The 21,639-nt window shown below is 50.5% G+C and overlaps 5 protein-coding genes across 6 annotated transcripts; 3 read left to right on the forward strand and 2 right to left on the reverse strand.

Annotated features, from left to right (window-relative positions):
* Positions 1–3,870: 3,870 nt before the first annotated feature.
* Positions 3,871–4,269, reverse strand: LOC308050767 (claw keratin-like; the record flags this gene model as incomplete). The annotated part of the gene is made up of 1 exon (XM_080360924.1): positions 3,871–4,269. The coding sequence occupies one exon, from the start codon at positions 4,267–4,269 to the stop codon at positions 3,871–3,873; it is 399 nt and encodes a 132-aa protein (XP_080217050.1).
* A 1,889-nt stretch (positions 4,270–6,158) lies between these two features.
* Positions 6,159–6,530, forward strand: LOC308050773 (claw keratin-like; the record flags this gene model as incomplete). The annotated part of the gene is made up of 1 exon (XM_080360930.1): positions 6,159–6,530. One exon carries the CDS (start codon positions 6,159–6,161, stop codon positions 6,528–6,530), a length of 372 nt encoding a protein of 123 aa, XP_080217056.1.
* A 2,353-nt stretch (positions 6,531–8,883) lies between these two features.
* LOC308050765 (claw keratin-like) lies at positions 8,884–14,002 on the reverse strand (the record flags this gene model as incomplete). 2 transcript variants are annotated; one of them, XM_080360921.1, is made up of 2 exons in its annotated part: positions 8,884–9,037; positions 13,725–14,002. In XM_080360921.1, the coding sequence occupies 2 exons, from the start codon at positions 14,000–14,002 to the stop codon at positions 8,884–8,886; spliced, it is 432 nt and encodes a 143-aa protein (XP_080217047.1). The 2 variants fall into 2 exon arrangements, with proteins under 2 accessions (XP_080217047.1, XP_080217048.1); XM_080360922.1 differs by lacking the exon at positions 8,884–9,037 and having other exon boundaries at positions 13,631–14,002.
* Positions 10,897–11,277, forward strand: LOC308050770 (claw keratin-like; the record flags this gene model as incomplete). The annotated part of the gene is made up of 1 exon (XM_080360927.1): positions 10,897–11,277. One exon carries the CDS (start codon positions 10,897–10,899, stop codon positions 11,275–11,277), a length of 381 nt encoding a protein of 126 aa, XP_080217053.1.
* Positions 14,003–16,249: 2,247 nt separating the features above from the next.
* LOC308050771 (claw keratin-like) lies at positions 16,250–16,630 on the forward strand (the record flags this gene model as incomplete). Its single annotated transcript, XM_080360928.1, has 1 exon — positions 16,250–16,630. The coding sequence occupies one exon, from the start codon at positions 16,250–16,252 to the stop codon at positions 16,628–16,630; it is 381 nt and encodes a 126-aa protein (XP_080217054.1).
* Between the last annotated feature and the right edge of the window lie 5,009 nt (positions 16,631–21,639).

Below are 21,639 nucleotides of genomic sequence, written 5' to 3' on the forward strand. Positions count from 1 at the left end.
CTCCTGCCTTATCCTTCTTGAAGAAATAGGTAAGTTGGAATAGATTTAGAAAAGCTGGTAAATAAGGAAAACATGTATTTGATACTTCCCCTCTCTTTCCCTAGCCCCTCGGTTACTAATCTACAAATGCTGTAGATTAATGTATTGGGAATGAAGGTTGCGATTTATGAGAATTATTTGTATGTAATACATTCTTTCCTCTCTGAGTTTTCATTAGTGTCAGGGTGTTTGAAAATGTGTCGATCCTGTGCGTACCCATCTTTTCACTTAAAGTCTTTATCTCGGTGCGGCTATGAAGGCTCTTCCAGTTAAGTTCCTGACAGCTCCTTTTTGACACAGGTGTCACATCAATCACATCTCCCCTCACGGTCCATGGGCACAGCCAGTGAGGCTGCGCAGGAAAGCTCAGAATGGCTGGTCATGACGAAGGATTAGGGAGGGAACCCCGTACTGAAAATCAAGATCAAACAATAGATGAACACAGAGGGTGTCGGGCAGTGTGACAGGGTTTTCTGAGTCTTTCCTCTCCTTACGGCCTTTATTTGAGATTTACTTGTGAGCATCGCCTTACAGACTTTTCCTCCCCTGCCGTGTTCCAGACTTGCCTCCCCCCATCACACCAAGATGACTTTCTACTACCAGAACCAGTGCGAGGATGTCTGCTACTCGCCCTGCAACTACGGGACCGTGTACAACTGCCAGACCTACGACTGTGGGAGTCCCTGCAGCTACCGCAGCTACGGGAGCCTGCGCAGCTATCGGGACTGCTGCCCCTCCTACAGCTCCTGCTACCCCTCCTACAGCTCCTGCTACCCCTCCTACAGCTCCTGCTACCCCTCCTACAGCTACTGCTACCCCTACTCTTCCCGCTACACCCGCAGATACAGCTGCTACCCCCGCTACCCCTGCTACCCCTGCTAAACCCAGAAGGATTTCACGGGAAATGACGACTGAGAATTAATTACCAAATTCATGGCTGCTGTCAGAGGAGAATTTGCAGAAGCTCTGAATCCAGGACTGTGACTGAAAGCTGCAGCATTTTGGAGAGCTCAGTGTTTCTGCAAATCTTCTTCAATGTCCTGTCAAAATATTTTGTCTTCTCTTTTGCCTACTGACTTCGTTACTCTACGTAGCTTTGGAGGTGGAAAGAAAACAGGGATTAACATGGATTATTATGAGTAAACAAATTCTTAACTCGTTTATAGCTCTTTCCCAGCTAACCCTATTGGAATCTAGAGTGAACCGGCACTAGCCTTCCTATGGATACGTTTCTGACTTAACTGCTTTTGAAGCTACATCAAAGAAACTGTAAATCATCTGATCCAGTTAATTTCATTGAACTTAAAGCAAGTGCCAAAGTTTGAAAATCGATATCGATAGTAAAATGCTACAGCTGTAGCAACAAAAATGACACCAATGAAATGGGGAGATTTTCTATAGATATACATTAATCTCTGTATGCATTCCTTCTGCTTCTAGCTTCTGTTCTATTTTAGATTGTGATAGGGAGCATTATTCTTATTAAATATGTTATAGCATCATTACATGTCCCTGGTTTTCCTTTTCTGACTTCGATGGCAATGGATTTTTGTCCCCCACTTGATGCGTTTTACAGAGACGTACTGTGCCCTGTAGCTTTTATGAATGTCAGCTGAACCTGAGCACACAAACCGATAACCCAGAAGTATTTCAGAAAATGAAGTCCTCTGTTCTGGAACTTCCTAGGGAGGATTTGGAAATGGTCTTCGAAATCTACCTAAGCATCACAGTGCATGTGCAGGCATTGAACGAAACAGCGTGACACCTTTGTGATTTGTAAATGCACGGACTGCATGCGGGTAAACCAAATTTAGCTGGGGAATAAGCCAAGAAGTTGAGAGAAAATCCCTCTTTCTCAAGTGCTTTTGTTCTGGCAGCGTCTGGGGTGCTTTCTGGATTTAGACACCTGATATGTTACAGAGCAGAAAATGGCACACTTCCTGGTCACCTTATTAAGTGCTGATAAGAACAACAGTTTGCAAGTGTAACCGCTGGGCTCCGCTTGAATGTCAATGAAATGGCGTGAAGTTCCCAGGCTGCACAATCACACATGTGTTATTAGGGTGAGATTCCATGACGTGAGCGTGAATTGACTTCATGACTGAAGTACCCAACTGGCAGTAGTATTAACCTTTTAATAGTATGGTGCTGTAACAGAGTCTAGGCATAAAATAGCCAGCGAAGTGCTTTGAAAGCCCTATTAAACCATAGAACCTTCATTGTGAATGTAATTGCTGTCCTTTGAACACACACAGAGGCACTTTTGAGGGCAACCTCACAAGAGGACAGAGCTCAGTTGTGCTACAATTCACCTGTGCACATGACTACAAAATTAATTGAAAATCTTTGCAAGTAAAGCTGTGGGTGACACGTTCGGCAGCTGTTGGGATGCAGCTTTCTCATGGTTTCTGAGAAGCTTTGTTCCTGGGAAGGGACTCACTGACTTCGCTGCCTCACTTGTTCCCTGCAGCAGCACGGTGCAAGTTACTGTTCAACCTGGATCTTGACATTAAGGTCTATAAATTTAGCTGGAACTGGTCATCCTTTCAATTTTTTTTAAATTAACTAATTATGTAAATAAAATCTGGAAAGTTATGAAAGTAAAAACTGGATAGTACTAAGTGTCTCGGAGTGCACAAGTAAGAATCAATGTTAGCTTAAAAAAATTGTTAATATCTCAGTAGTTCAGACTGTTTGTGTACAGCGGACCTAGTTAGAAATTCATGGATTGACACACACATATATGTTTCTTCCACTCCAGGAAAGCTCAAGATAAGACTAGAAATAAATACAGATTTCTGGGATGACAAGGCAAAGTAACTAACTGTAGGATCTATTATGGTTGGTCATACAGAGCCACATCTGAATGAAAAATTTGAAGGCTATAAAATGAAATTCTGGCTAAAGCATACATTAAAATGTCTCAACGTGTACTTTTGAAGTGACTATTATTCACCTAACAAGAGCAGTAAGCTTTTAATCAAGTAATAGCACAGTAGGAGCGTATAAAACAGTTACAAGCGTCTGAGAGGTGCTTTGAACTTCTCAGACTCTCATGTGGAAAAATGTGGAGACATTGTACACTCCTGCTTCAGAAAAGTCCCACTAAGTAACAAATAAATTCATTGACACTTTTCCCCTCAAAAGTTGTCCCCGAATGGCGCTAATAGCTGCTTTGTATTTATCGTTTGCTACAACATAAGGTTGTGTTTCACAAGATGTTGAAACTCTCGCAAACCCTGTTTGCCAATCCACTGCCCCTTGGATGTTTAATCATGCGGTTTGAGTTTCATTATCAACATATTCCTGACCCATATGGAAAATAAGAAGAGCAAAATCATACAAACCAATCAAAAGCCAAGTTACTCTTGCAATGTAGGTTCTTTAATGGGGGTGGAAAATACAATAGAGAGTGACAGCAGGAAACAAAAAAACACAGAAACAATGACTTGGAAACATGAAAATGATAAGGCTGCAGCAATGCAAAACTCAGGGCTCCACCACAATGATTCCCCCTTCCTATTGCAGGCTGGGGGGCTCAGAGCTGGACGGCGCAGGGGACACTCGTGTCTGAGGACGAGTACAGCTTCGTTCTGTCCCAATAGAGGGGAACTTTTGGAGGCAGTGCTAGAGAATCTAAAACCATTGGCTGAAGATCTGCAAGATTATTCTGTGCAAAGTAGCAAGCACCATAAAGTTCAAGTAGCTGCTTTGCTACAGCCTAGAGCGGGGCTGAAAAGCTTTGCTCTGCATCTGGAGGTAGAAGACAGGAGAGGCTACGTGCGAAGACCCAGGGCAGAGGCAGCGCTCAGCTCAATGGATACCTGGGGCTTAGCAGGGCCCACAGTTGCCATTGAGGTACCTGTGGCCTCGGGCCCAGCCACCATATCCACAGCTCCCAAGGGCTCCGTAGCCTCCATAAAGCCCATAGCCCCCATAAAGCCCAGAGCCCCCATAAAGCCCAGAGCCTCCAAGACCCCCAAAACTACCACGGCCTCCAAAACTGCCGCCGTAGCCCCCTCCAACACCAGGGGCTCCCGCCGAGCCAACAACGCTGTGCTGCGGGAAGGAGCTGAGGATGGGTCCGGGGTGCGTGACCATCACAGCCGGGGGCTGGATCACCACCGTGGAGTCGGGGCACTGCCGCACGCAGGGCTCGTTGGTGGTGTCAGCCAGGGGGGCCGGGGCGGCCACCCCACAGGAAGGGACGCACAGGCTGGAGCAGGACATCTTTCAGGCAGGCACAGAGACCTGGAAAACACTCCAAGGATTAGGGGAGGCTGTGGGGAAGGGCCTGTATTGAGAGAGGCAGGAAGAGAACGCCAAGAGACTTCCGAGAGCTGGACTTACCCGGTTGATCAGGAGAGTCAAGCGGAGGAAGATGGATAGAGGACAGAGAAACCCTCAGCTCTTTTATACCTGTCCCAGACTGCCTGGGGCATCAGCCAAGGGGTGGTGGCAGAAGCCCCATTGAATCATGAAATCAAGCAGCAAGCTTCATGACACTGATTTTTTGTGATTTGAGACAATTATCTGCCTCCTCATCAGGGTTACTGGCATGTAAACGTGCCCAGGAGAGGATAAAGGTGATGGGAGGGACAGCCCGTGACACATCATGACATGAAAGCCAAGGCGCTGCTGTAGCTGACCTGGTGTCACCAATAAACCCTGATCTGTTCCTAATCCCACCACTTTAACCTACACGCCAGCATCCTGTTCATCTTGCAGAAATGCTTTGCAGTCCTGTATACAGCCATCACGCCTGTCAAATCCTCTCTTTTACAGGCTTGTAAACAGAGACCGGGAGGCTGATCAAAGGGAGAAGACACTCCACCTGCACAGGTTGTCTCCTAAGTGTCCACCGCCTCCCAAGGCTGGCAAGGGTTGTGGGCTCACAGGGCCTGGTGACAGCTCTAAGCCTTGGCGATGTCTATACCCTTGGTGGGTCTTTGGGGCTCGCAGGTCCCCTTGATGAAAATGCAAAGAGCACGCTGCCTGACCTGCGTGTCCCTCTAGAGAACACGGGCACTGGGGACCTGTGTGAGGGAAAATGTCCATGAAGGAGCAGGAGGGCAGGAACAAGACCAAGACACTCTGGGGTCCTTCAGCCACATGCCTGTGAGGGTTGTGCTCCTCGGGTCCTCTCCGGAGGGACTTGGTTACTCATTTGGGCCACAAAAACTGTGCCAGGAGAGGCTGCGTGACCACCCACAGAAAACCAGGCTGCACGTGGCCACTGTCCCCAAAGGCACCGGCACGCTGGACCTGGCACGGGGCTGGGCTGCTGCTGACTGTGCTGTGGTTGTGCACCGCAATCTCCTGCAAAATTCCTGGGACCTTTCCACATAAACAAAGTGTGGGATTAGGAACAGATGGGAGTTTATTGGTGCCTCCAGATCAGCTACAGCAGCGCCCTGTCTTTCATGTCATGATGTGTCACGGGCTGTCCCTCCTATGACCTCTTTCTTCTCCAGGGCACGTTTAAACACCAATGTCCCCAATGAGGATGGATATAATAATCTCACATCACCTAAAATCAGTGTCATGAAGCTTGTTAACTTGATTTTGTAATTCAGTGGGGCTTCTGCCACCACCCCTTGGCTGATGCCCCAGGCAGTCTGGGGCAGGTATAAAAGAGCTGAGGGCTTCACTGTCCTCTATACAGCTTCCTCCACTTGACTCTCCTGATCATCGTGGTAAGTCCAGCTCTTGGATGTATCTTGGGGTATCTTTTGTTGTGGGCTTTACTACTCTTTCATAGTGCATAGTGTGGATGTGGTGGCACTGTTTCAGAGCTATGGAAAGGATGTGAATTCAAACCTGCGGGTAGCATGCCCTGACTATACCAATGCACTCAAGTTCTTCGGGTGCTCGTTGACTTTCCATCTCCTTTCAATAGATGAAGAAGTTTTTCTTCTCTCCTGTGGGTGTGTCAGGACGAGGGAGCGTGAGGAAGCAAGGGGTCAACACCAGCATTTCAGCTGTGGAATGTGTTCTGGCTCTGACTGCCTGAGATAACACAGGTTCCAAGTAGAAGAGAAGCAGGAGGGATTTGGGATCAGCCTTGCACTGATCCTGAGCTCTGCCTTGTATTGCAGCTTCACCTGCCGAACCAAAGGATGTCCTGCTCCAGCCTGTGCGTCCCTTCCTGTGGGGTGGCCGCCCCAGCCCCCCTGGCTGACACCACCAACGAGCCCTGCGTGCGGCAGTGCCCCGACTCCACGGTGGTGATCCAGCCCCCGGCTGTGATGGTCACGCACCCCGGACCCATCCTCAGCTCCTTCCCGCAGCACAGCATTGTTGGCTCGGCGGGAGCCCCTGGTGTTGGAGGGGGCTACGGCGGCTCTTTTGGAGGCTATGGGGTGTATGGAGGCCTTGGGGGCTATGGGGGCTCTGGGCTTTATGGGGGCTACGGAGCCCTTGGGAGCTGCGGATATGGTGGCTGGCGCCGAGGCTTCAGGTACCTCAGTGGCAACTGCGGGCCCTGCTAAGTCACAGGTGACGGAGAGGTGCAGGAAAACCCCCAGCACACTCTGAGAAGGAACTTCCCACCTGCATCTCTGGACTCCAGAGTCTGAACAACCGACACGTCCTTGGGGCCCAGCTCGGCCGCCTTCTTGTCCTGCGTGATCATCCCTTCAAGTCTTGCTCTCCCCTGATGACACAGCCCCATGTTTGGTGCCTACTCCTGCAGCACGGCTGATGCTCACTGTCTCTGCCCACTGCCAGGAGACGGAGGAAATCAGTGGCCACAGTCCTGCTCTTCTCCCTGCTCCCTTCCTTCCCCAGAACCGCAATAAAATCTCTGTTGCACCGCAATGTTGACCAGTGGATTTTCTTGATCTTTCCCCCCTATCTAATACCACAAGTGGGAGTATTGGCTCCCCGGGTCATCCCCATCCGCTCCCACATGAGGCCTCCCAGGGTGACCTGTAGGAGCTGCCTCCCTTCCTCCTGCCTGCCGTCAGGCGTCACATCGCTCGGGGAGAGGCTCCCCCAGAGAGGGGCCATGATCTTCTGCTCTCTAAACAGCTTGTCCCGCTTTGCCCTCCCTGTCTTCTCCGTACATCCTGCGCTCTGCAGCTGAGAAGGAGCTGTTGAGATGCACAGTGGGTTCGCTCTCCCCACTGGCCATTCACCATGGACTGCCCGCAGCCCCAGGGTTGTGGAGTTTGGTTACCAACGCAGCTGCCTGAGGGCAAAGGTCTAGGTCAGAGTCACTTGGGAGGCCACAGGTCAATAGGGGAGAGGGTGACCACCCCCCAGCACCTCCACAACTGCCTTGCCTCTATCCTATCCACATTCCTGTACCCCTCCTCTTCCTCCTTCTGCTTCTCTCCATCTCCCGCTGCTCCTTGCAGCACTTTTGGTTTGTCCTGTCCCCACCACAGGAGCAGAACTTCTTTGCAATGTTCCCTGTGCCACCCACTTGTGTACCGGGTTCATGGCTCTGCTGAGGCAGTGCAGGAGAGCTCCCTCACCCCGCGCACTGGACCAGACTTTGCTGACCCTTTGCTGCCCTTCCACACGCACCAGCCCACAAACTAGTCCACAGTGTCACACGCCCAGCCAGAGCACCAGCCCACAGCAACCTTGATAGCATCACCAAGATCCCCTTCCAACACTGTGCCCCCAGGAGCACGGATGGGACACCACACAGTCCAGGAAACAGCAGGTGGTTGAGAGTCAGTGCAGAGGGATCTGGGTAGACATGGGGACAGGCAGAGATGGAAGCATCCTCAAGGGGAACGGAAGACATGCAAACTTCTGTTCCAGCAGTGCTCTTGCTGTTTTGCTGCTTTTTCCCCAACCCCTGTGTTCACAGTTGTACGTGACACATCTTTTCCTGAGCTTCCCAGCACTGACGGATGCGCTGCCACACTGACCTTCCTAGTGCCTTTGGCCACAACCGCCTCTGTCCAAGACCATCCTGCACTGCCGAGATCACACATTTAGAAGATGTTTGGGAAGGGAGCGATCTCGGAGGGAAGGCACTCCAACCCCCGCTCAAAGAGTTTTGCAGTTCCTGTGACTGGATACTCATGGTCGTTTGATGGCTCTGAGAGGACACTTGGGAAAAGTTGAGTGTGTCTCTTTTACCCCTTCCAGTGCCCCCAGTTGTACCTTGGCTCGGAGGCATGGCCAGCAGCCCCCTACATGCAGTGGTCAGCTCCCCATTTCCCTGCACCTCCAGATGTGACCATGAACAAGCCAAGAAAAGGTGGCAATGCCAGGTATGCTGGTTGTGCAGAGGATTTGGAAGAGCTTCCTTAAGATGCCTCTGGCACTTTCAGGGTTTTCTACTGTGGGCTTTGGGAAGTCATTGTGCTTATTGGTGGTGGGAGACCAGAAAAAGCTCAGTGGGTGTGCTCCACGTGACCCAGCTGGGACTGTCATCATCATTTGTAACACACTGACCAAACTGCCCAAAAGTCGCAACACACCTTGTGTTTTGGGGGAAACGGGAAAGAACAGGTAAGTATCAAGAAAACTCATGGGTCAACATTGCAATGCAACACAGCTTTTATTGCAGTTTCAAGGGAGAAGGGAGTTGGGAGTAGGTCAGGGCCCTGGCCAGGGCCTCCCGCCTGTCTCCAGGCAACAGGGAGAGACAGCGAGCCTCAGCTGTGCCGCGGGAGCAGGAGTCGAGTGCAGGGCTGTGTCGTCCCGGGCCAGCGAGTCTTGAAGGGGTGATCAGCAGGACAGGAGAAAGGCAGAGTTGGACCTTAAGTGGGCACAAGGGGTCCAGGGTGCAGAGCTCAGCAATGCAGAGGGGAATTTCTTCCTTCAATCATCAGGTGGAGATGTGCCAGGGTTTCTCCAGAGCTCTCCTTCTTCTGGGGCTTAGCAGGGACCACAGTTGCCATTGAGGTACCTGTGGCCTCGGGCCCAGCCACCATATCCACAGCTCCCAAGGGCTCCGTAGCCCCCATAAAGCCCAGAGCCCCCATAAAGCCCATAGCCCCCATAAAGCCCATAGCCTCCAAGACCCCCAAAACTACCACGGCCTCCAAAACTGCCGCCATAGCCCCCTCCAACACCAGGGGCTCCCGCCGAGCCAACAGCGCTGAGCTGCGGGAAGGAGCTGAGGATGGGTCCGGGGTGCGTGACCATCACAGCCGGGGGCTGGATCACCACCGTGGAGTCGGGGCACTGCCGCACGCAGGGCTCGTTGGTGGTGTCAGCCAGGGGGGCTGGGGCGGCCACCCCACAGGAAGGGACGCACAGGCTGGAGCAGGACATCTTTCAGGCAGGCACAGAGACCTGGAAAACACTCCAAGCTTTAGGTGAGGCTGTGAGGAAGGGCCTGTATTGAGAGAGGCAGGAAGAGAACGCCAAGAGACTTCCGAGAGCTGGACTTACCCGGTTGATCAGGAGAGTCAAGCGGAGGAAGATGGATAGAGGACAGAGAAACCCTCAGCTCTTTTATACCTGTCCCAGACTGCCTGGGGCATCAGCCAAGGGGTGGTGGCAGAAGCCCCATTGAATCATGAAATCAAACAACAAGCTTTATGACACGGATTTCATGTGATTTGAGACAATTATCTGCCTCCTCATCGGTGTCATTGGTGTTTAAACGTGCCCAGGAGAGGATAAAGGTGATGGGAGGGACAGCCCGTGACACATCATGACATGAAAGCCAAGGCGCTGCTGTAGCTGACTTGGTGTCACCAATAAACCCTGATCTGTCCCTAATCCCACCTCTTTACGTATTTCCCAGTGTCTTGGTAATCTTGCAGATTACCAAGTGTCCCAGGAATTTTGCAGGAGATTGCGGTGCACAACCACAGCACAGTCAGCAGCAGCCCAGCCCCGTGCCAGGTCCAGCGTGCCGGTGCCTTTGGGGACAGTGGCCACGTGCAGCCTGGTTTTCTGTGGGTGGTCATGCAGCCTCTCCTGGCACAGTTTTTGCTGCCCAAATGAGTAACCAAGTCCCTCCGGAGAGGACCCGAGGAGCACAACCCTCACAGGCATGTGGCTGAAGGACCCCAGAGTGTCTTGGTCTTGTTCCTGCCCTCCTGCTCCTTCATGGACATTTTCCCTCACACAGGTCCCCAGTGCCCGTGTTCTCTAGAGGGACACGCAGGTCAGGCAGCGTGCTCTTTGCATTTTCATCAAGGGGACCTGCGAGCCCCAGAGACCCACCAAGGGTATAGACATCGCCAAGGCTTAGAGCTGTCACCAGGCCCTGTGAGCCCACAACCCTTGCCAGCCTTGGGAGGCGGTGGACACTTAGGAGACAACCTGTGCAGGTGGAGTGTCTTCTCCCTTTGATCAGCCTCCCGGTCTCTGTTTACAAGCCTGTAAAAGAGAGGATTTGACAGGCGTGATGGCTGTATACAGGACTGCAAAGCATTTCTGCAAGATGAACAGGATGCTGGCGTGTAGGTTAAAGTGGTGGGATTAGGAACAGATCAGGGTTTATTGGTGACACCAGGTCAGCTACAGCAGCGCCTTGGCTTTCATGTCATGATGTGTCACGGGCTGTCCCTCCCATCACCTTTATCCTCTCCTGGGCACGTTTACATGCCAGTAACCCTGATGAGGAGGCAGATAATTGTCTCAAATCACAAAAAATCAGTGTCATGAAGCTTGCTGCTTGATTTCATGATTCAATGGGGCTTCTGCCACCACCCCTTGGCTGATGCCCCAGGCAGTCTGGGACAGGTATAAAAGAGCTGAGGGTTTCTCTGTCCTCTATCCATCTTCCTCCGCTTGACTCTCCTGATCAACCGGGTAAGTCCAGCTCTCGGAAGTCTCTTGGCGTTCTCTTCCTGCCTCTCTCAATACAGGCCCTTCCCCACAGCCTCCCCTAATCCTTGGAGTGTTTTCCAGGTCTCTGTGCCTGCCTGAAAGATGTCCTGCTCCAGCCTGTGCGTCCCTTCCTGTGGGGTGGCCGCCCCAGCCCCCCTGGCTGACACCACCAACGAGCCCTGCGTGCGGCAGTGCCCCGACTCCACGGTGGTGATCCAGCCCCCGGCTGTGATGGTCACGCACCCCGGACCCATCCTCAGCTCCTTCCCGCAGCACAGCGTTGTTGGCTCGGCGGGAGCCCCTGGTGTTGGAGGGGGCTACGGCGGCAGTTTTGGAGGCCGTGGTAGTTTTGGGGGTCTTGGAGGCTATGGGCTTTATGGGGGCTATGGGCTTTATGGGGGCTATGGAGCCCTTGGGAACTGTGGATATGGTGGCTGGCGCCGAGGCCACAGGTACCTCAATGGCAACTGTGGTCCCTGCTAAGCCCCAGAAGAAGGAGAGCTCTGGAGAAACCCTGGCACATCTCCACCTGATGATTGAAGGAAGAAATTCCCCTCTGCATTGCTGAGCTCTGCACCCTGGACCCCTTGTGCCCACTTAAGGTCCAACTCTGCCTTTCTCCTGTCCTGCTGATCACCCCTTCAAGACTCGCTGGCCCGGGACGACACAGCCCTGCACTCGACTCCTGCTCCCGCGGCACAGCTGAGGCTCGCTGTCTCTCCCTGTTGCCTGGAGACAGGCGGGAGGCCCTGGCCAGGGCCCTGACCTACTCCCAACTCCCTTCTCCCTTGAAACTGCAATAAAAGCTGTGTTGCATTGCAATGTTGACCCATGAGTTTTCTTGATACTTACCTGTTCTTTCCCGTTTCCCCCAAAACACAAGGTGTGTTGCGACTTTTGGGCAGTTTGGTCAGTGTGTTACAAATGATGATGACAGTCCCAGCTGGGTCACGTGGAGCACACCCACTGAGCTTTTTCTGGTCTCCCACCACCAATAAGCACAATGACTTCCCAAAGCCCACAGTAGAAAACCCTGAAAGTGCCAGAGGCATCTTAAGGAAGCTCTTCCAAATCCTCTGCACAACCAGCATACCTGGCATTGCCACCTTTTCTTGGCTTGTTCATGGTCACATCTGGAGGTGCAGGGAAATGGGGAGCTGACCACTGCATGTAGGGGGCTGCTGGCCATGCCTCCGAGCCAAGGTACAACTGGGGGCACTGGAAGGGGTAAAAGAGACACACTCAACTTTTCCCAAGTGTCCTCTCAGAGCCATCAAACGACCATGAGTATCCAGTCACAGGAACTGCAAAACTCTTTGAGCGGGGGTTGGAGTGCCTTCCCTCCGAGATCGCTCCCTTCCCAAACATCTTCTAAATGTGTGATCTCGGCAGTGCAGGATGGTCTTGGACAGAGGCGGTTGTGGCCAAAGGCACTAGGAAGGTCAGTGTGGCAGCGCATCCGTCAGTGCTGGGAAGCTCAGGAAAAGATGTGTCACGTACAACTGTGAACACAGGGGTTGGGGAAAAAGCAGCAAAACAGCAAGAGCACTGCTGGAACAGAAGTTTGCATGTCTTCCATTCCCCTTGAGGATGCTTCCATTTCTGCCTGTCCCCATATCTACCCAGATCCCTCTGCACTGACTCTCAACCACCTGCTGTTTCCTGGACTGTGTGGTGTCCCATCCGTGCTCCTGGGGGCACAGTGTTGGAAGGGGATCTTGGTGATGCTATCAAGGTTGCTGTGGGCTGGTGCTCTGGCTGGGCGTGTGACACTGTGGACTAGTTTGTGGGCTGGTGCGTGTGGAAGGGCAGCAAAGGGTCAGCAAAGTCTGGTCCAGTGCGCGGGGTGAGGGAGCTCTCCTGCACTGCCTCAGCAGAGCCATGAACCCGGTACACAAGTGGGTGGCACAGGGAACATTGCAAAGAAGTTCTGCTCCTGTGGTGGGGACAGGACAAACCAAAAGTGCTGCAAGGAGCAGCGGGAGATGGAGAGAAGCAGAAGGAGGAAGAGGAGGGGTACAGGAATGTGGATAGGATAGAGGCAAGGCAGTTGTGGAGGTGCTGGGGGGTGGTCACCCTCTCCCCTATTGACCTGTGGCCTCCCAAGTGACTCTGACCTAGACCTTTGCCCTCAGGCAGCTGCGTTGGTAACCAAACTCCACAACCCTGGGGCTGCAGGCAGCCCATGGTGAATGGCCAGTGGGGAGAGCGAACCCACTGTGCATCTCAACAGCTCCTTCTCAGCTGCAGAGTGCAGGATGTACGGAGAAGACAGGGAGGGCAAAGCGGGACAAGCTGTTTAGAGAGCAGAAGATCATGGCCCCTCTCTGGGGGAGCCTCTCCCCGAGCGATGTGACGCCTGACGGCAGGCAGGAGGAAGGGAGGCAGCTCCTACAGGTCACCCTGGGAGGCCTCATGTGGGAGCGGATGGGGATGACCCGGGGAGCCAATACTCCCACTTGTGGTATTAGATAGGGGGGAAAGATCAAGAAAATCCACTGGTCAACATTGCGGTGCAACAGAGATTTTATTGCGGTTCTGGGGAAGGAAGGGAGCAGGGAGAAGAGCAGGACTGTGGCCACTGATTTCCTCCGTCTCCTGGCAGTGGGCAGAGACAGTGAGCATCAGCCGTGCTGCAGGAGTAGGCACCAAACACGGGGCTGTGTCATCAGGGGAGAGCAAGACTTGAAGGGATGATCACGCAGGACAAGAAGGCAGCCGAGCTGGGCCCCAAGGACGTGTCGGTTGTTCAGACTCTGGAGTCCAGAGATGCAGGTGGGAAGTTCCTTCTCAGAGTGTGCTGGGGGTTTTCCTGCACCTCTCCGTCACCTGTGACTTAGCAGGGCCCGCAGTTGCCACTGAGGTACCTGAAGCCTCGGCGCCAGCCACCATATCCGCAGCTCCCAAGGGCTCCGTAGCCCCCATAAAGCCCAGAGCCCCCATAGCCCCCAAGGCCTCCATACACCCCATAGCCTCCAAAAGAGCCGCCGTAGCCCCCTCCAACACCAGGGGCTCCCGCCGAGCCAACAACGCTGTGCTGCGGGAAGGAGCTGAGGATGGGTCCGGGGTGCGTGACCATCACAGCCGGGGGCTGGATCACCACCGTGGAGTCGGGGCACTGCCGCACGCAGGGCTCGTTGGTGGTGTCAGCCAGGGGGGCCGGGGCGGCCACCCCACAGGAAGGGACGCACAGGCTGGAGCAGGACATCCTTTGGTTCAGCAGGTGAAGCTGCAATACAAGGCAGAGCTCAGGATCAGTGCAAGGCTGATCCCAAATCCCTCCTGCTTCTCTTCTACTTGGAACCTGTGTTATCTCAGGCAGTCAGAGCCAGAACACATTCCACAGCTGAAATGCTGGTGTTGACCCCTTGCTTCCTCACGCTCCCTCGTCCTGACACACCCACAGGAGAGAAGAAAAACTCCTTCATCTATCGAAAGGAGATGGAAAGTCAACGAGCACCCGAAGAACTTGAGTGCATTGGTATAGTCAGGGCATGCTACCCGCAGGTTTGAATTCACATCCTTTCCATAGCTCTGAAACAGTGCCACCACATCCGCACTGTGCACTATGAAAGAGTAGCAGTGCCTACAACAAAAGATACCCAAAGAGACATCCAAGAGCTGGACTTACCACGATGATCAGGAGAGTCAAGTGGAGGAAGCTGGATAGAGGACAGTGAAGCCCTCAGCTCTTTTATACCTGCCCCAGACTGCCTGGGGCATCAGCCAAGGGGTGGTGGCAGAAGCCCCACTGAATTACAAAATCAAGTTAACAAGCTTCATGACACTGATTTTAGGTGATGTGAGATAATTATATCCGTCCTCATTGGGGACATTGGTGTTTAAACATGCCCTGGAGAAGAAAGAGGTGATGGGAGGGACAGCCCATGACACATCATGACATGAAAGACAGGGCGCTGCTGTAGCTGATCTGGAGGCACCAATAAACTCCCATCTGTTCCTAATCCCACACTTTGTTTATGTGGAAAGGTCCCAGGAATTTTGCAGGAGATTGCGGTGCACAACCACAGCACAGTCAGCAGCAGCCCAGCCCCGTGCCAGGTCCAGCGTGCCGGTGCCTTTGGGGACAGTGGCCACGTGCAGCCTGGTTTTCTGTGGGTGGTCACGCAGCCTCTCCTGGCACAGTTTTTGTGGCCCAAATGAGTAACCAAGTCCCTCCGGAGAGGACCTGAGGAGCACAACCCTCACAGGCATGTGGCTGAAGGACCCCAGAGTGTCTTGGTCTTGTTCCTGCCCTCCTGCTCCTTCATGGACATTTTCCCTCACACAGGTCCCCAGTGCCCGATCCCACCGCCCTTCCACCCCCAGTCCATGCCAGCACTTTTCATAGATGGTGAGTTGTCCCACAAGGGACCCATTTCCTCTGTCCTTTGCATGGCCATAAGGTGACTCAGGGAGCCACAAGTCAACATGTTATGTACTCGTGGTAAAATGTTCAAGGCTTAGGGATACCCCTTGCACTTGGTATCGAAACGTCCCCAGACTTTGTCAGTGTGGGATGACGACTGGAATGCGGGAGCTGCCCAGGTGGGTGTGATAGCTTCTTTCTTTGCCCAACATCCAGGTGCCTCAGTTTAACAGCCTGTAAAAGCGATGTAATGACAGGTGTGATGGCTTTGCACAGAATTGCAAAGCATCTCTACAAAATGCTCAGGTCGCTGGCATGTAGGCAAAGTGGTGGGATTAGGGACAAAATGGGGTTTATTGGTGCTGCCAGGTCAGCTGCATTAGCACCTTGTCTTTTATGTCGTGATGTGTCATGAGCTGTCCCTCCCTTCACCTTTATCCTTCAGGACATGTTTGCTCGTTGGTATACCCAGGGAGGATGGATATAATTGCTCTGCATCACAATTTGTTTTATGAGGCTTGTATGCTTGATTTCATGATTTTATGGGGCTTCAGCCACTGCCTATTGGCCAATGCTCCAGGCAGTCTGGGGCAGGTATAAAAGAGCTGAGGGCTTCACTGTCCTCTATCCAGCTTCCTCCACTTGACTCTCCTGATCATCGTGGTAAGTCCAGCTCTTGGATGTCTCTTTGGGTATCTTTTGTTGTAGGCACTGCTACTCTTTCATAGTGCACAGTGCGGATGTGGTGGCACTGTTTCAGAGCTATGGAAAGGATGCGAATTCAAACCTGTGGGTAGCATGCCCTGAGTGTACCAATGCACTCAAGTTCTTCGGGTGCTTGTTGACTTTTCATCTGCTTTTGATGGATGAAGAAGTTTTTCTTCTCTCCTGTGGGTGTGTCAGGACGAGGGAGCGTGAGGAAGCAAGGGGTCAACACCAGCATTTCAGCTGTGGAATGTGTTCTGGCTCTGACTGCCTGAGATAACACAGGTTCCAAGTAGAAGAGAAGCAGGAGGGATTTGGGATCAGCCTTGCACTGATCCTGAGCTCTGCCTTGTATTGCAGCTTCACCTGCTGAACCAAAGGATGTCCTGCTCCAGCCTGTGCGTCCCTTCCTGTGGGGTGGCCGCCCCGGCCCCCCTGGCTGACACCACCAACGAGCCCTGCGTGCGGCAGTGCCCCGACTCCACGGTGGTGATCCAGCCCCCGGCTGTGATGGTCACGCACCCCGGACCCATCCTCAGCTCCTTCCCGCAGCACAGCGTTGTTGGCTCGGCGGGAGCCCCTGGTGTTGGAGGGGGCTATGGCGGCAGTTTTGGAGGCCGTGGTAGTTTTGGGGGTCTTGGAGGCTATGGGCTTTATGGGGGCTATGGGCTTTATGGAGGCTACGGAGCCCTTGGGAGCTGTGGATATGGTGGTTGGCGCCGAGGCCACAGGTACCTCAATGGCAACTGTGGGCCCTGCTAAGCCCCAGGTATCCATTGAGCTGAGCGCTGCCTCTGCCCTGGGTCTTCGCACGTAGCCTCTCCTGTCTTCTACCTCCAGATGCAGAGCAAAGCTTTTCAGCCCCGCTCTAGGCTGTAGCAAAGCAGCTACTTGAACTTTATGGTGCTTGCTACTTTGCACAGAATAATCTTGCAGATCTTCAGCCAATGGTTTTAGATTCTTTAGCACTGCCTCCAAAAGTTCCCCTCTATTGGGACAGAACGAAGCTGTACTCGTCCTCAGACACGAGTGTCCCCTGCGCCGTCCAGCTCTGAGACCCTCAGCCTGCAATAGGAAGGGGGAATCATTGTGGTGGAGCCCTTGGGAACCTTTGGGGTGGGTGCCTTGCTGCAGCCTCATGATTGTCATGTTTCCAATCCATTGTTTCTGTGTTATTTCCTGATGTCAATGTCTATTGCCTTTTCCTTCCAAATTAAAGAATCTGCATTGCATGAACTTTTTCTTTTTTTGTCTGAATTTGTTTCTCACTGTGGTTGGAATTGTGTATAATTGAGGGATGATGTGAAATGTTGGATGGCAATTCATTTGGTGAAAACCTTTGTGGAAGTTCTGAATTTCTCTTGGAAAAACTTTTGAAATGCAAGGTAGGGAAGTTAGTAGCAAATTATTAGTTTCATCACAAAAGATAGATTTCAAAGGTGAAATAGCACTTTGTGGTTTGTGAGGTCTATAGAGGAATGAAAGGTAAACTAGTGGCCCATTTCTTTCCCATTCTTACTCTGCACCCCACTCCCACTGGTCGGTCGTGATGCACTGAGCACGCACCCTGCATTGTGGCTTCTGCCTTTGAGTGCCGTCATCTGTAGGTAGCCCCAGGACATCCTTCCCCCATGAGCTAAGGGAACATTTACACAAGGTATTGCAGGGCTGTGCATGGTCTGCACATTTCTCAACTCTGCTGGGTGCGGCCAGGTATTCATGTCTTGTTTTGGGATTGGAGCCAAGTGGTGGGAAGATTCTCAGTCCTGAGATGGATGTGACTCAGAGTGCAGCTTTACTGAAGCCCTTACAGGAACTGCTGTCACATGTGGCTGCTGCCAGGGACTCAGCTTGGTCTTGGAGAATGTAAAAAATTCAGCACGTGTTTAATGAGATGGCATAGAAAAGGATTCCTGGGATTTTGTGACACTCGCACATAAAGAAGAAACATAGAATACCTGTGACCATGGACAAATACACTATAAATTCTATTGATAAGTAAAAGAAGAAGGGAATGATTATGTGGCAATGAAAACCAAAAAACATACTTCAGTACACAAAATTTATTTTGAAAGAGACAGCTTTTCCACAATTCTGGAATGAAATTGTACAGAATATAAAGACCATCTGTCCAGGGGTTCAGTGAGGCTCTGGCTGATCACCAGGGTGAAAGTGATGCAGTCTATAAAAAAAATTGGGTTTCTTGCCTTTGGTATAGTTGCTGTGTGCAATTTCTAGCATCCTAAGTCACCTCTCTAAGCTCAGTGTCACTAATATAACTGAAATATGACAAAGCACAACGTAAGCAGATGACTAAACAGGAAAGCCAGAGGATAACGGATCTAAGCTAAAGGCAGAATGAGAAAATGCACACGAGCCTGCCTTTCACAGGTGCTGAGCGCTTGCAGCTCTCATTCTTTTCAGCTGGAGCCAGACAGCACCCAACACTCGGGCTGCTCAGCTCCACCCTCAATTTGCATCTTGAGTTTTCTTTGCTACTTCTTTAAAATCCTCTGTGCACACCGTGGCTGGGTTTAGTATGTCCACCGTTTCCCAGAGCGGTATGAATTGCACGGATGTGTCCATTGGGAAGAATAGCTGTAGGAGTATTTTGGGGCACACCGTGGCTCAGGCCTGGCAACCACCTGGGGGGCAATTTTCTCAACTGCTGCCTCCAGCCTCCCTGTCACCTCTGCTGGTAGAGGTGCCGCAGTGGCCGGCTCTGCCAGGGCCACCTCGGAGGGCTCGGAGGCTCCCACAACCGTTTGCTGCGGGTAAGTGGTGAGGATGGGCCCTGGGAAGGTGACGACAACAGGCGGTGGGAATATAATCACCCGGGAGTCACCGCAGGCCACGACACAGGGCTCGTTGCTGCTGGTGGCCAGGGGCTGGGGACACTTGGCCTCGCAGGGGTTGGTGCACGCCAGCTGGTCAGAAGCCATCGCCTGGCTGTGGTAGCGGGGTGCCTGCAATTCATTTGCAGAATTAGAATAAAACAACAGCGCACAAAAAAACCCAAACAAAACTAAAACACCCCGCCAAAGAAACAGAAACCCCAAACCCCACCAAAACCTCTGCACTTCGTTATTGAGAATTCTCAACTTGTCTGCAAGAGATATTTAGACAGAGATAATTTGGGCGAAGACAGCAGTTTAGCTCCTTTCTTTGTATCTGCCACCTTTTACTTAGTCTGTGCCTATTTGTCCTCTCTATTCTGCTGCTTTAAGCTGGCTCTCTCCTGTTTCTGTGGGAGCAGAATTCCCCCCCTTTCTTTGCGTGCCACCTCCAACACAGACTCCGGCTCCACAGCCTCCCTGTTCTTTGTTGTATTTCTTGGAGACAAGTTAGAACTTGTTCCCACGGCGTCTCTTTTCCTCCCACACGTGGCTTCCCAGGGCAGAGCCCGAGTCTGCGTTTCTCAGGTGGGGTGAGAGGGTAAGGGATAAGAAATGCGGATTTTCAATAGCTTTGGGTATGGAGTAATCTTTTTAGCAATCTGCTTCATTTCCTATATTATTTTCCTTGAAGATTTCTGTTATTATCAGGCAGTAAAATGTTCCACTAAAATACAGGAAAATGAAAGGCTAAGAATATATGGGGGGTTAAAAGTATCAGTTTAATAACTAGGACACATCACTTAAAATATATGTATCGTGGTGATATTGTCAATCCGAAAGAGAAAATTGCAGTTTCAGCTAGGGTATGATGCATACTTAACAGTGTTTATTTCTTTCTTTAGATGAAATCTTCAGATAAAAGCTAGTTCTCCATGGTATACCATCACAACAACGTTTAAACTCGTAAATCAAAGATACCTTACAGTGGTGAAGAACAACAACATTACTTTGTTCTCCGTGAAGTCCTGTGTGCTGCCGTGCACCAGAGCTGCTGTACTCGAGAGCGTTTGGAAGAGCAGGATGGGACACAGCAGCTTTGCAGCACGCCTTACAGTAAGTAAGCATAAAATGCAGAATGTGCATAATTTGGAGATAATCTAAAATCAGTAAACCTTATCTATGGAGAAATGGTATACAGGATCCTAAAATATATAGCCAGCAACGCTTTCTCATATATAAGCTATTATATTGTTAAGCATGAAGTAAAAATATCCTGAAAGCTACTTTCTCCCAATTGAGAAGCCAAGTGCTGTTCTGCACCAGGTGGCAGCAGCACAGGGGAGTGGGCAGCACAATGACCTCTCTGGTTTATTTACTTGTCTCAGCTATATTCTGAGGAAAGCAAAAGTATCCTCAAATGCATCATTCTTGGGGGAAAAATAAAAGCACCTGCATAACATTTTTCCCCAAATACCCTTAGGTTAGAACATAGCTTTGACCTAAAAAGATTCTTAATTTCCTCAATGTAAAAACACATTAAAATACTAGCAAATTGATATTTTTAATTATTAGAAATGAAACCTTATTCCTGCAGTTACGTTAAGTAATAGTATCTGTCATCTGGTGTATCTTGTTGTGACTCCAATTAAATCAGTTATGGAGGGGCACACTATGAACAACAGCAATGCTACACAGGACTAACTTCAAATGACAATTTTGCTTCAATAGTTATCTATGAGATGCACCCCCCCTCCCCCCCCCGCTGAATCCCCTTATCATTCCATGTGTGCAAAAACAATTCTAAAATATATTCTCAGAGCTCTTCTGAAAATTTCAGAACTAAGAGACTGAAATTCTGAATTCTCCCATAAAATTAGCAGCCCAAAGGAGTCTTGAAAAGACCTTGTTTTATTTTCACATCTTTTATCAAGCATAGAAAATGTTAGTAAACGTATTTCTATAGATGTCTCAGAGTTAGAATATTTATGCAGGATTTAGTCCCAATTTTACCAAAATTCATGCTAAACCAAAATAAACTTGAGGTTTTTATAGTTGTCAAATCAGACTTACTCAGCGTACCGGAGAGAACAAGTCAAAAGAAGTAGCGAGAAAAGCCTTACGCGGAGAGAGTATTTATACCCTGTCTCAGATTGCCTGGAGGAGCTGAGACACCCTTTGTGTAAAGGTCTTTAATTACTCATGAAGCAAACTTTGTTGCATGTATTAGTCCTGTAGCTGCTGTAATTGTTTTTGCTCACTGTTTATGATTATCTAAAGCTGAGCTAGGTAATAACACAAAATGCAGCTTGTAACCTGCAAGTCCTTTTCATCTTGAAATTTCCTGGTTTTACTCCACTGATTTCATTAAGAATTTAAAATGTTCTAAGAATTAATAGACTTGCAGTGGCTCATCTTTGATAAAACATGACTGCACAGGGAGTCTCAGGGATGTCGGTGGCACAGTGTTGTCAGCACACAGATTTATTTTCCTATTTGGAAATGCAAGCTAACATCTAGTATTTGTCCTTGTGCCCAGGTAAATCTCTAGAAACACAGGGCCTGTTCTTCATCTGATATGAAGTTAATGAAGTTTAGAGATATATTCTTCCCTAAGCCAGAGGAATTATCTGTTGCAAAAACTTTAAAGAGCAAAGCTATCACAGAGTTATCTTCTAAATAAAAATGAAGCCATCTCCAATTATGAAGCTTAAAATGAGGAGGTGATTGAATAAATGTTTTATGTATTTTATTCTGAATGAGGTCAGAGCAGTTTAAACCCACTAGGATATTATTACTATTAACATAGAATAATTTTAATGTGTGACATACTAACAGATGTTTGTGAACTACTTTGAAATCTTGTTTCTTGATGTCTCCAGAATATTCCTCATAGACTCCACAGCCCAGGGGATCCTTAGGGGTACCTCTTAAAAC

Source organism: Nesoenas mayeri, assembly GCF_963082525.1.
Source record: "Nesoenas mayeri genome assembly, chromosome: 30".
Classification (NCBI taxonomy): Eukaryota; Metazoa; Chordata; class Aves; order Columbiformes; family Columbidae; genus Nesoenas; species Nesoenas mayeri.